Here is a 13,237-nt window from a genome sequence, read left to right on the forward strand (position 1 = left end):
ACTTTGCCTTTTTAGGAAGTTTTTAGTCTTTCTCCTCTCCAAAGAGCATTTCAGAAAGTCCTTCTCCCGCAGTCAGAGCAAGCACAGCTGGGACGGTCCCCAGTGAAAACATCCCTGTGACAAATGTGACAAGTGTCTCTCCTTGCCCTGGTCAGGCATTCCCCACCATGTGACTCAGGAAGGGCAACCTTATGAGATCTATTGGATGGTTGTGGTTTGAAAATTCTAAACAAGTCATGCACAAATAAAATAAAATAATAATAATTAGCAGTGACAAAAAAAACAGCCCTCCCTTTAACTTCTTGTAATAAACCCAAACAATGTCCTTTCTGGGTTTGGATCCGTAGATGGGAGTTAGTGGTGGTGGTGGAGGTAGATGGTGCTGTGTAAGATGGCACCAGATCAGAGCACCGCGGGCAGTGGAGTTAATGAAATATATTCTAGAGTTCCTCTTTGCAGGTTAGATCTAAACATGCCCAGCTTCTGAACTCCTTTCTGTGAAGAACAGCACAGCAAGCGACTTAAGGGGTGAGTGGATTTAGTCTAGAAAGTGTGCTCATCTATAATAATAATAAAAAATCTTAAAAAAAAATGGAACTGACTCTAAGCAAAAAAGCAGAGCTTACAGAGTAAAACTGAGTATAGCACTTTAAAACATGTTAGCACTATTCACCCTGAGAAGGGAAATTACTTTTGTCCTGGCTTTATCATAAACGAGGTAGGAGGACTTGGAAAAGAGGTGTCAAGATTTTGTAACCATAGTTAACAACAATTAGTTATCTATTTGGAAGCAGAAAGCAGAGAGCATTTTGAATGCTCCCAACCCAAAGAAATAGTCAATGTTTGGGGTGAGAGGCCAATTACCTTGACCTGATCATGGCACAATCTGTGTGTGTGTGTGTGTGTGTGTGTGTGTGTGTGTGTATCTAGGGTCATGGAAAAATTTTTAAATATATTTTAAAAAGACTTTGCACCACATTTTCTGAATCCACAAGGTGAGTAAAGTCCTCACTCCCCGTCAGTAGCAAGGGACACAGTGCTCCCTCTGCACTTGGTTTCTCTCTTGGGCTGGCTTGTGCCACGTGGGGCAGGCTGGGGGTGCTGGTGAGGCACTCCTCCACTTTGACCGGAGGAGTGCCTCTGCATCAAAGATGGACAGGGAGGTGGAGGGTAAACAGCAGTTTCCTGCGAGTCAGGTTGTCCGCAGCTGGTGCGCGTGCTTTGCTGCATGCATGCTTGCGCTGCAGTTGCCCACAGTGGGAACCGCCTGATAAGACACCCTGTCTTGGCTTCCTTCCCTTTCCTGACTCATTTCCTTATTCCCTTCCTGGCATTTCCTGTGATCTCTTCCCCAATACACTTCTAAGATTCATATTCTTTTTTTTCCAGGGCACCCAACCCAAGGCAGATGCCTGCAGAGCAGAACCATTCCATGAAACCAAGCCCCAAAGACAGGTCTTTCTCCAAGCGCCTCAAACAACATCGCTTCCAAGAAACCTCTCTGTCTCTCTGCTTGAGCAGACCCCTGGTTCCCTTCTGTCTCTCTGCAGCTGCCTGGAGCTGCAGCCTGTTCTCTGATGGAGTGGCAGACCTTGCAGCTTCTTTTTTTATTTTTCTCAGGACATTTCTCAGCTTCTCCAAAGGGAAACTAAGTTTGCCTCTCTCCCTGCAATGCCTCGGCCCCCAGGAAGGCAGGTCTCTGGGCCAGCAGTGGCCTTCCTCCGCGTCAGCATCTGGTGCGCAGCTGTTGTTTTGACTGTAGTTTCGACTCTGCGGGGCAACAAAGCTGTTGACAGTTCTCCCCAAAGGAGCGCCCCTGATTTTTTATGTTGGCTTTCCAAATGGCACGCCCTCTCCCTTCAAATCCAGTGAAATGAAATGGTTAGATTGAGTTCTTCCCTGGGCCTTCTCTCCAACGCCTTCTTTCTTTTTGTTCTCTTTCCTCCGCCCCCTTTCTTTCACTGGTATTTTCTGTCTTTCTCACAGACTGTCACTACTAAGGAGCTGTTCTTGGAGTTGTTACCCCTCCTTAAATGCTTGCTCAGCTGGCTGCTGAGCCCAGGATTTGGAAGGCTGTGCTCCTGGGGGGCCATTCTGGCTGAGATGACACAAACGTTGTGCCTGCTGTATTCACCAACAGGGGCCCTGGGCCTGCCCTCTGAGCCTCCCACCCGCTTGCATGGACACCAAACAAATCCAAGGCCGGGACAGGCATTTTTCATGAAAGAAGAACGCCAGTGTCCAGGTTTGTCTTTGCAAGGAGGCGATCTCATGACTTTGCACCTTTATAAAACAGGAACCAATCACCTCCTCCTGTGCTTTTCCTTCTTCAAACAACCCTGAAGACTTCATTTCTTGGTTTTTTCCTTTGTCTTCTTTCCAATGATCCAAGTGTCCGAAATAACACCCTCTGTCCCTACCTGTCCCCTAAACCTACTTTATTTTTCTTTCTAAAATGAACCAAGGGATGAATGGGTAAATGTAGTATATCTACATAATGGAGTTTTATTCAGTCGTAATGAAAAATGAAATTATGTCATTTGCAGGAAAATGGATAGAACTAGAGACCATTACATTAAGCGAAAGAAGTCAATCTCAAAAGGTTAAAGAGTCATGTGTTTTCTCTCATATGTGGAAGCTAGAGAGGAAAAAGGAAAAGAAAGGTGGGTGGAAGGGATCTCATGAAAATCAAAGGGACATCAGCAGAGCAAAGAGACTAGGGGGTGAGAGGAGGCGAAGGAGGGGAGAAGTGCTGGGGAGTGATATTGGCCAAATTGTTACATTGTGTGCACATATGAATGTGTAACAACAAATCCTATCATTACATACAAATATAATGCACCAATAAAATAATGTGGAAAAAAATAAAATTATCACACTCAGATAACTTTTCCTGTCATATCATGTATCTATTTGTTCATTACCTGTCTTTCTAGAATACTATCACTGAACTCCCTGACCCTTGGAGAAAAGCCTGTTTTGTTTTGTTTTGAATAATGCCTGAGACACATTAGCTACTCAATAAATATTTCTTGAGTGAAGTGAATGAATGAATGAGTGAATGCATTGTCAGGGAAATAAGGATAAGGAAGTTATCTCAGATTTAAGGCACTGCGGGCTGGGACAGGCACAGGAATTATCAGCCTTGGTATTCTGCAAAGAGAGATTTGCCCAGAGGAGCCAGGAAAATCAATTGGTACAGACTTTCAGAAGTGAGGCTATCACCGAATGGTCCTCAAGTGCGTGATTGTCTAGCTCGATACCCCCCGAAAGGCTTCATGTCAATGGCTGAGATGCCAGAGTAGCTCCGACTACCCATCAGTAAAAATAATGACCCTTGGAGCTATTTATTGGACATGTTCTCCACCAGCCAGGCTGGTTCTGCACCAGGATGGTTAGGATCTGTAGGCTACTGAGTCAGACAACAAGGCTTCAATTCCTGTTTTACAACTTTTCCACCTCTTGAAACCTCAATCTTTTCATCTGTGAAATGAGGCTTGTAACAGGACATGCCTCAAAGTATTTCTGGTAGATTAGGTGAGCTGTTACCTGAAGCAAGTGCTTAAGCCACAGTAACTATTACTCCCTTGTGACTTTTCTTCATCTGGATCAAACCTACCTCTACCAGGAAGCTTTTCTCTTTGGACCACTCTCTTCACTTATGACAACCCATCCATTGGGCTCCCTGGCAGAATTTCTTGCTAAACAGGGCAAGAGTAGTTGGCATCAAAATGCACGGTTACCATCTGTTTACACTTTCTACCCAGATAAGAGCCGGGCTTCTCTGGGTGCTGCAATATGTGTCTCACATTTACCCTTTACTTCCCTGTATGGAGGAGAAGCTGGCTGAGAAAGGAGCAACTCAAAAGGACAGCCCTGAGTCTCCCTGGCTCTTCCTTTGAGAATTGATCTAACTCTCACTGCCTGACCTGAACATCAGTCTCCTTCTATCTGGCCTGGGCATTCCATTCTCTGTTCTTACTGCTTTCCTTTTCTGTTGCTATTGTCAAAATTAAACAGCACCAGCCTATTAAAAAGTCCATTTAAGCCCAAGTGAGATGCACACATCTGTAATCCCAGCAGTTTGGGAGGCGGGGAGGCAGGAGATGGCAAGTTCAAAGCCAGCCTCAGCAATTTAGCAAGGTGCTAAGCAACTTAGCATGATCCTGTCTCAAAAATTTAAAAAGTAAAAAGGCTGGAGATGTAGCTCAGTGGTTAAGTGCCTCTAGGTTCAATCCTCAGTATGAAAAAAAAAAAAAAAGTCTGTTTAATGTCAGGGAATAATATGAGCCAGGCCTAGAGGTGAGACCAAAGCATAATAAGGACTACAGAATAAGAACAGCTCGTGCAGGTGAGCCTAGAGAGGCAAGCAAGGGCCAGGCCTTAGCACACGTGAAACACTGGACTCAACCAGAAGAATAGAATGGAGTCACCAAAGGGCAGGAGAGAGGGTTTCAAACTCTTCTGTGACATTTTCTGCCCTAGAATAAACTGGAATGGACATTAGTTCATCTCTGTAGTTAAGTAAAGCATTGGTCAATATTTATCAGATAAAAGAAGTATACTCTTTTCCTTTGTTGAAATGAGATTCACTGATAAGAAGTTGTGCTGTCTGTCACGTCCTAGGAATGAAGCCAAAGCTTCATCTCTCCCTCTTCCCAGCACCTTATACATTTAAATCTAACATCAGCTGTTAGTAAAGTAAGAGATGCCTGTGTGTGTGTGAATTTTTAAAAAGCACAAAAGGGGAGAAATCAAATTCTGTTTTCAATGGACTATGAACTTTTTGAGATCAAGCCTGTTCTTCCCTTTGTGATTCTATAAGGGCAAAAGAGAAGACAACACAGGGAGCCCAGGCTTGGAAGGAACATTTGTGCTCTGGCTTCACGTGCTTTCCAAGGGACTCTTGGAATGCAAAAGAAACGTCTCTGAAATTAAGACTAGACAAAAAAAAAAAAAAAAAAATCCTGTCTTTTTTTTTTTTAATTGTTTTTATTAGTTCTAATTTTATGTTATGTCTTTAAGGTTTTCAAGATGTATCAAAAACAACAACAACAAAAAGCAATGAATCAATAATTAAAAACAAAAAGTAGAAATGCTTACGGAAGAAGGGGCCTGCTGTGTGAGATCACATATTTGAACAAGTAATGGCTTGTGTCAGGGTGAGAGTGAGGATGGGTAAATAGCCTTGGTGTGTGCAGCCTGGGTGGAGATGGGAGAAACAGGACTGTGGGCTCAAGATCAAACAAAATCAGAACCGGGATGGCCTCTTTCCGGTTCCCTAAATGCTGTCTGTTCTTATCCTAAAGGTTATAAAAGTGTTTTTTTGAGACTAGCTGAACAAACCAGATCCTGTTCCTTCCTTAGGAAAACGTGTTTACACTGCATCCCTTTTTAGAACTCGTAAAAGTTGGAGGACTTGGTTCTTCCCCATTAGCCTAAATTCTTCCACACTCAGCAAATATCAACAGGAAAGGGCTTTAGTCATTGATAACAATGAAGGCAGAGAGCTCACGCAGGGCCTTAATAAGCTCGCTGTGCTGACAGAGGGAAAGAGAGTCACAGCCTCCAGCTCATGTTTTTAGAATCACGAGTTTTGAAAGCAATGCAGAAGATACTGGAATCTAGGTAAATTTATTCTGACAGAGACAACAGCATTGTCTCTGACACAGCTCATATCGGTCTAAAGATTCATTTTGGAACTGTCAAAGCTTTCAGGCAGAAAATTATTCTTAGTGGCTGAAACTTGGTTAAACAAATTTCACTGCACAAGGAAAACAAAGTTACTTTTGGAAGTGTCTTTGGGGAAGAAATCTCAGCAGGAAACCAGAAAATAACAGGGTCAAGCCAGGTAGGAAATAATGCCTCCATGCTGGGGCCCAGCAAGGTGCAGGGAGGGAGGGGATGTCCTGGACCCACTCTTGACATGTTCTGAAAGGGAGGAAAAATCAGAGCCAGCAAAGACACCAGATGAATTTGCCTTGGACAAAATGTCAGGTAGTTGGCCCTCTAACCAAAGTGGTAGCAATTTGAACAACAACATAGATAATGCCACTATTGGATAATCATAGAATGAAATTAACGTTCATAATTCCAAGATGGTATAAATACATGGTTAATGAAAAATGACAAGGGGTGGTGAGAGAAGGGACAGATCTTCTTTAAAGGAGAATACCTATTAATAAATGAAGGAATAAGAAAAAAGAAAATCTGCATTAGGCAAGTATTGCAGCAATAATCGTTGAAAGCAAGAATTATTGATGGATCTTCAAGTTAGCGTACAAAAGGAAAAGGTCTGAAGTATCTTTACTAAACAGGGTTTAATATCTTTAGAAACAGGTCAGAGTATCTTGCCATGAGGTATGTGTTAATTACAAATGAAATAATGGTATCCTTACAAGGGGGAAACGTGGTAGATAACAACTTTAACAAAGGGGTCAGATTTAACTTCTGCCACTGGTGATGTTGTGCCCCCTGACATGATGCAACCAGAAGGGCCCAACATCATATCTGTAGTTATCTCTTTGCCCAGAATTCATATGACTATCTGATCATGAGAAAACATCGAGAAACCCAAAGTGTGAGACAGTCTATAAAGTGACTGGTCTAAACTGTTCGCAAAAGCCAAGGTCATAAAAAACAGATAAGCTGAGGTAAAGGACACTACAGAGGCACCCAGGTTACAGCAATGTGTGTCCCCAACTGGATCCTGTTCCAGAAAAGGACATTATTCCTAGAGACTTGGAATTTCAAGTAAGGTCTATAATTAACAGCAGGATACCAATGTTAATTTCCTATTTTTGATAACTGCATACTATGGTTTGGGTTAGATGTTAACATTAGGGGAAGTTGAGTCAGTAGCAGATGGGAACTCTTTGTGCTATTTTTTTTCATTTATTCTCTAAGTTTAAAATTATTACAAAATAAAAAGTTAAAAATAAAATTAATGCCAGGCATGGTGGCACACACCTGTAAGCCCAGCGGTTCAGGAGGCTGAGGCAGGAGGGATCATAAGTTCAAGGACAATCTCAACAAATTAGCCAGGCCCTAAGCAATTTGGTGAGACCCTGTCTTAAATTTAAAATTAAAAAGGGCTGGAGATATGGCTCAGTGGTTAAGCACCCCTGGGTTCAATCCCATTATTAAATATTATATATAATAAATTTAACTTGACTTTATTTGGCAGCCAGCCAGGGCAAGGCTGGGGCATACACATTTCTCAGGTGATACCCAAGACCTTGATGAAAATTACTGAGGAGAGAATCAGCAAAGCGTATAGCGATGCAGACATCTGCCATTCTCACCTACTAGATGATCAGGGGACAATACTTCCCCAAACAATGGGCTTACCCCTGCATCCCAAGCAATGCCCATCCTTATCTACATTCTCATGGTCAAGAGCAGTCAAGGTCACTGACCACAGAAAGGACTCAGATTCAGATTGCAACTTGTGAAGAATTTGGGAAAGCCATGAGAGAATGCTCAAGAAAGGAAAGGAAGTGCTGAACTTAGGGGAAAAAAGAGAAGGTCAGCCAGATCACCAGGGGCTTACCTAGGAAAAGCAGGAGAAAAGTCAGTCTCCTAATCAGTCTTGGAGGCCTAGCCAGCCAAAGGATACATTCCTCAATACCCCCAACATCAACAACAGTATTATGTCTATCTAAGTCAATTTTTAGTTCAATCCTTTTTCCAGACCTTGCAATTAAAAAACAAACAAACAAACAAAAAACTTTCCAATATAAAAAGAAACAAAAGCCAGATGCTAATCTGAATATTATCTATTTAATAATGACAAATAATTCTTCTCCATATTAGTGCTCGTCTCCTGATAGATATTAAAATATTTGTGGAGTGATGCATCAAGAGAAAAGTAACTGTACAAAACCTTATTGAAGGAGTTGCAAAGTTTTATGTTCCAAACATGGCTTTCTGTTTAGCATGATTTCAAATGGTTCTGGAAATGACTATGTGCTAGCAGAACTCAACTAGCTATTATTGTGGAGCTAACCACTTAGTGGCGAAGCCCTAGAACCAGGGTTGAAGCAAATAACATCACATCATTCTGAAGGCTGGTCCACCACAGCCCCATGATAGATAGTATGGTCCATACATACCTCCCACCGCATTACAGCGAGATGTCATTTCCCAGAGCACCAGAGCCATGGAGTAGACATCGGTCTGCTTAAAGGACTCAACATTCTCCAGATTCATCCTGGATTCTAGGACTTCTGGGGCCATGTATCTTGCAGTTCCCACCTAAAGCAAAAATAAACATTGAGACCTGTCAGTGAAGCCCAAGTGCATCATTATTTCCACAGTGTAGAAATGCTTGTCCCTCAAGGTCACAGATGATTTTTAAAAGAAACACAATGCAGTTTTAGATAAAGAGAATAGCACAGAAAGATATGGCATATATGGTTATTTTTAAAAATAGATGTTCTCTCCCTGAAAACCCTTTAAAGACTATAAACAAAGCTTGCCAAAATAAGGAAGTGTCAAAGCTCAGAGCTGCCTTAGCTATCCCTGTGATATATGTCAACACATTATTCAATGACATCCTTACAGAGATAACCTTAGAGACAGCATCTGTGATATTTTAGATGTTTACTTTTGCTTTTGTAAATTCAATAATTTTTCATTTTTGTAACTCCAAGGCTCATGATAAAAAATAATTGCCATCAGTTTTGATCATTGAGGATGATTTTAATCTCTGTCTACCCCATGGCACATTCCAGTGTGCCAAGGATGTAGTATAATTTCATAAATCTCAAAAAAAAATCAAAATTGTATGAAAATATCTCCACCATAAAAGACCAAACCTGAATTCCATTATAATTGTTGTGGGTGTGTCTTATAAGTTATACTTTGATTTAGCCTGCAATGATCTCTACCACTTGAGAACATGCAAACATGGAGCCCACAATCCAAAGGAAAAAATACTTCTAGGGAAAAAAATTTCAAAAAATCAATGTTTGATTTGAGACTGAAATATGTACAGCCTGATTAATGACAATTACCTTATTGCTCCAAGGATCTAAGGAAGGCCCAGTAATTTGCTATCATCATTTCAAGGAATGCTCCTTATTAGTGTATATTAGAAGGAATTTTTCTCTTTAACAAATCCTTGCATGACTCATTACCATAGCCCACCAATCTGTTTATGTTTCCGCGTGTTTACCTCAACACTGCCTTGCTGCCATGGACACAGGGCACTCCCTGAGCAGGAACCGCTCACTACAGAAGCAGGCCCTGCCACCAGGCTGGGCCAGAGAAAGTAATGATAATCCTGATGGGCTACAATGAGTGACCACATGGAGCCCACCATTCACAAAGGATGCCCGGATAATTCTTAATCACTCCCACTTTTTGGACTCCTTAGCCAAAATAGATTTCCATTTTAATCTGTGAGAGTGCTTCCTAAGTGGAATTGTTCATTCACTCACCAAAAGCTTATAGGTCCGTTTCACTTTCAAGGCACTGTGCTGGATGTCTTGGGTGATCACACAGATATGGATCTAGATGTCAGGGAGACTGCCTTCTAGAATCTAGAAACCAGTATAACTACCAGTAGTACAGAGTTACAGGGGGCTAAGTACAACTAAAAGAGAGGTCAAGAACAGAGTTCAATGCCAACAGTGCTCCAAGCCAAGAAAAATATTTGCAGATGGAAAAGAAATGAAGATTGACTTGGAGAAAAAAAAAAATGTTTACCCTGAATAGGAAAAGATCTGGAGACAGGAGGAGAAGGGTTGTCCATCAGCAAGAGAGAATGGAGGATTCCCAGGGCAGACTGCTGACTTTGGTTAGACTCCCTAAATAAGGATCCAGGGTATACACCTGTGTGGCACAGAGGCAGGAGATACTGATGGAGAAGTAGAGTGAGGACAGACACAAGGGAAGAGGGACGTGGCATCAGCTCTCCTTACCTGCCCACTGTTAGCCAGGTCGTCTACAGACAGAGTAGGATCCAGCCGCAGGGAGAGCCCAAAGTCGCACAGGCAACAGGTCAGGTCGTTCTTCACCAGGATATTGGAGCTCTTAAGGTCCCTGTGCACAATGGGCATCTTGGGCCTCCCGCAGGGGGTGTGGTCACTGTGCAGGTGCGCAATGCCCCGGGAGAGGGAGCTGCCCAGCTTGCGCAGGTCCTCCCAGCTGATGACGTGCCGTGTGAGGTACTCCTGCAGGTTGCCCTTCGCGTGGAAAGCGGTGATCAGCCAGTACTGTTTGCCCAACTCTGTCTTCCGCTCCTCCGCGGTCAGGAACTGGAGGATGTTCTCATGCTTCAGGTTGATGTCGGAGAAGATGTCCTTCTCGGTTTTCCAAGACGCGTACTCCTCATAGGGGAAGATCTTGACCGCCACCGTCTCAAACTGCTCCGAAGTGTTCTGCTTCAACTTGGCCTTGTAGACCTCGGCGAAGCGGCCTTTCCCCACCAGGGTGTCCAGCTCGATGGGCAGCAGCTCCGTGTTGTGGTTGATGTTGTTGGCGCACGTGGAGCTGATGTCCGAGCGGTCATCCTCCAGAATGATGGCGCAGTGCTCGCTGAACTCGATGAGCTTCCCGGACTTGCTGGTTTCCCAGGATGGGCTCAGCTTTTGCTGCCGGTGGACGCGGTAACAGTAGAAGGTGATGATGACCGCTATGGCGATTCCCAGCGGTGGCAGGAGGCTAACGCCTGTCACTTGGAAGATGACTAACAGCAGGTCAGGACTGTTGGTGGTATATTCTGATGTGGAAACAAAACAAGGGAGAGGAGGAGTTGAGCTCAGTCGTGAGTGAGTCCTGGTTTCTAGTCTTTCCCCATTAGCATCTGTATAGTGTTCGTGGATAATATATTAGGATTTTTTTTTTCCCAGCGATGCTGCAGTACACCTGTCCATTCTTCTCTACCTCTAGCTCTCCACTCAACATCTCCTACTCTTACCCCAAACTTCAGCCTAAATGTCTCTAAGGGAAGTCTTAAGAAAATGTAAATGTCTTATATATTTTCATAGCACGGTATTCTTTTCATATGTTACATTTCAGCACAATTTAAACCAAATAATAACTAGGACCTCACTTTTTGGTTTTTATCTCCATCTTTTTTTCTCTCCCAACCCCAGCAGACAAGGAACTCCCTGCTGGCAGGGACTTCTTCACTACCACAAATGCCCTTAGCACACAGAAGTTCTAAATATTGTTGAATAAAGACAAAACATTTACTGAATGCCAGAGGCATTGGGAATATAAACAGAAGGATAATAGCTCCTGCTTTCACAAAGCTTGCATATAAGGCATCTGGTTAAAAAAAACAAAACAAAAAACAAAACAAAACAAAAAAAAAAAACAGAGATAGCCTCAGTCAGTTCTGACATAGACTTTGCTCATTTCCAGGCTCTAACATGTCCTACTCTGATCAGCATTCAGGCTACCTGGAAACATCAGCTCTGAGCCTATGAGTTGTGCAGAGAGGGGTCTCTAGGGAGAGTCTCTTTGGAAATCCATTACCTCATGTCCACCCATTTTTCTGTTTTCACTGTGCATACATTCCCCCCCAACCCAGAGCCATGCTCAGGCTATACAAGGATTCTAGCGCCCTGCTACATCCCCAGCTGTGCACATGCAATTTGTAGTTACATGGAAGAAGAAGAATTAATAGCAACAATGAAAACATTGCTACAAAGTAAGAGAGGATGAACATGGAAATGCTTCCAGTTTTCTTTCTTGGGCAAAGAAACAGGCCCCTGTGATTGATGAAGACACTACCAGGTGTCTACTGTGAGTATGACCCTGCCCTCAAGGAGTATCCAGTAGAGGGGTTAAGGCAGGTTGTTATGGTTTAGATGTGAGTTGTCCCTGAAAAGCTCATACATGAGACAATGCAAGAAGGTTGAGATTGGGTTGTGAGAGTCTTAATCCAGTCTGTGAATTAATCCCCTGATAGGGATCAACTGAGTGGTAACTGAAGTGGTAGGGTGTGGCTGGAGGTGGTGGGTATTGGGAGGCATAGCTTTGGGGTGTATATTTGCACCTGACAAGTGGAAACCCCTCTCTCTCTCTCTCTGCTTTCTGATCATCATAAGAGGTGCTTCCCTCTGCCATACTCTTCCGCTATGATGTTCTACCTCACCTGGAGCCCAAAGGAATGGAGTGGCCTTTTATGGACTAAGACCTCTGACACCATGAGCCCTCAAATAAACTTTTCTTCCCTAAAATTGTTCTGGTCAGATCTTTTAGTCACAGTGGCAACAGCATCATCATCAACAACAACAACAACAAAAAAAAAAACCAAAAACCTGACTAAAACACAGGTACATAAATGCTGAGCAATATATGACACTCTGGGATGTGAGCTCAATGTGTGGTGCAGTCTGTGTGCTGGTGAGGGTGGAAAAGCTCAGAGACTCATAGAAGGCATGTTGGCAAAGGCTGCTTTTGAGGTGGCCAAGATGGATAGAAACAGTGTTACGTTAAGGAGAAAGGATATATGATCTGTCTGGGGAATTATCCTAGAATTGCCCTGCACAGGGAAATAGAAAGGAAAAAAGGTGAGAATGGAGCCAGACTTTATGTTGGAGAAAAGATACGTAATTATTCAATTGACAGTTTTCATTTACTGCAGGTGTCTAAGCAAAAACAACAACAACAACAAAAACCAGTGTCGAGAATATAGTCCAAGTAGAATGGAGACAACCTTAACTTCTCAAAGGGAACCCATCACCAAAATGGTATTTGATATCATCATTTAATGAAATAAAAGTAGAAATGAAGCCAGCACATGTCCATTTAGAATATTCAGGTGTATGATGATACACTACCTGCTCTTAAAATAACTCTAAATGGGAATATCAACTTCCATTGACTATAAATTCTAAGGTCTTATAATCCACTTGATGACACTAAAAACTGGAGAAGTAACCCTAAGACCTCAGAATTAGAGAAACTCAGAGGGAAAACAAATCACAATTTTGGGAAGAGATACATTAATGCACTTAAAAGAATGGAAAAGGTATGCAATTTTTTTTGATGACCCTTGGGGAGAAAAATGCTCCTGTGGATTTGTTTGGACTGTCCCTGTTTTCCCACAAAGCATGAACTTGGAGAGCAAAATTGCAGAGACAGGTAAAATAACATTCAAGCACAACACATATTACAACATTTGCTCCTTGAAACTCCATCTCTCTTATCTGAAGCATCCACGGTGGTGCTTGCTTCAAGCACCAGCTTTTTCAATCCTCCATGCCTGTAGCTATATAAA

At 42.7% G+C, this 13,237-nt stretch overlaps 1 protein-coding gene across 2 annotated transcripts in view; it reads right to left on the minus strand.

Moving 5' to 3' along the window:
• Tgfbr2 (transforming growth factor beta receptor 2) overlaps nt 1-13,237 on the minus strand; it is an 83,599-nt gene that overhangs the window by 11,622 nt on the left and 58,740 nt on the right. For both annotated transcript variants that reach the window (XM_005317310.5, XM_005317311.5), the window contains 2 exons: nt 9,927-10,726; nt 8,115-8,256 (listed from right to left, as the gene is read on the minus strand). In XM_005317310.5, the coding sequence (XP_005317367.1) occupies nt 8,115-8,256; nt 9,927-10,726 (942 nt within the window). The remainder of the gene's footprint in view (nt 1-8,114; nt 8,257-9,926; nt 10,727-13,237) is intronic.

The sequence above is a fragment of the Ictidomys tridecemlineatus genome, chromosome 2 (genome assembly GCF_052094955.1).
Source record: "Ictidomys tridecemlineatus isolate mIctTri1 chromosome 2, mIctTri1.hap1, whole genome shotgun sequence".
Lineage (NCBI taxonomy): Eukaryota > Metazoa > Chordata > Mammalia > Rodentia > Sciuridae > Ictidomys > Ictidomys tridecemlineatus.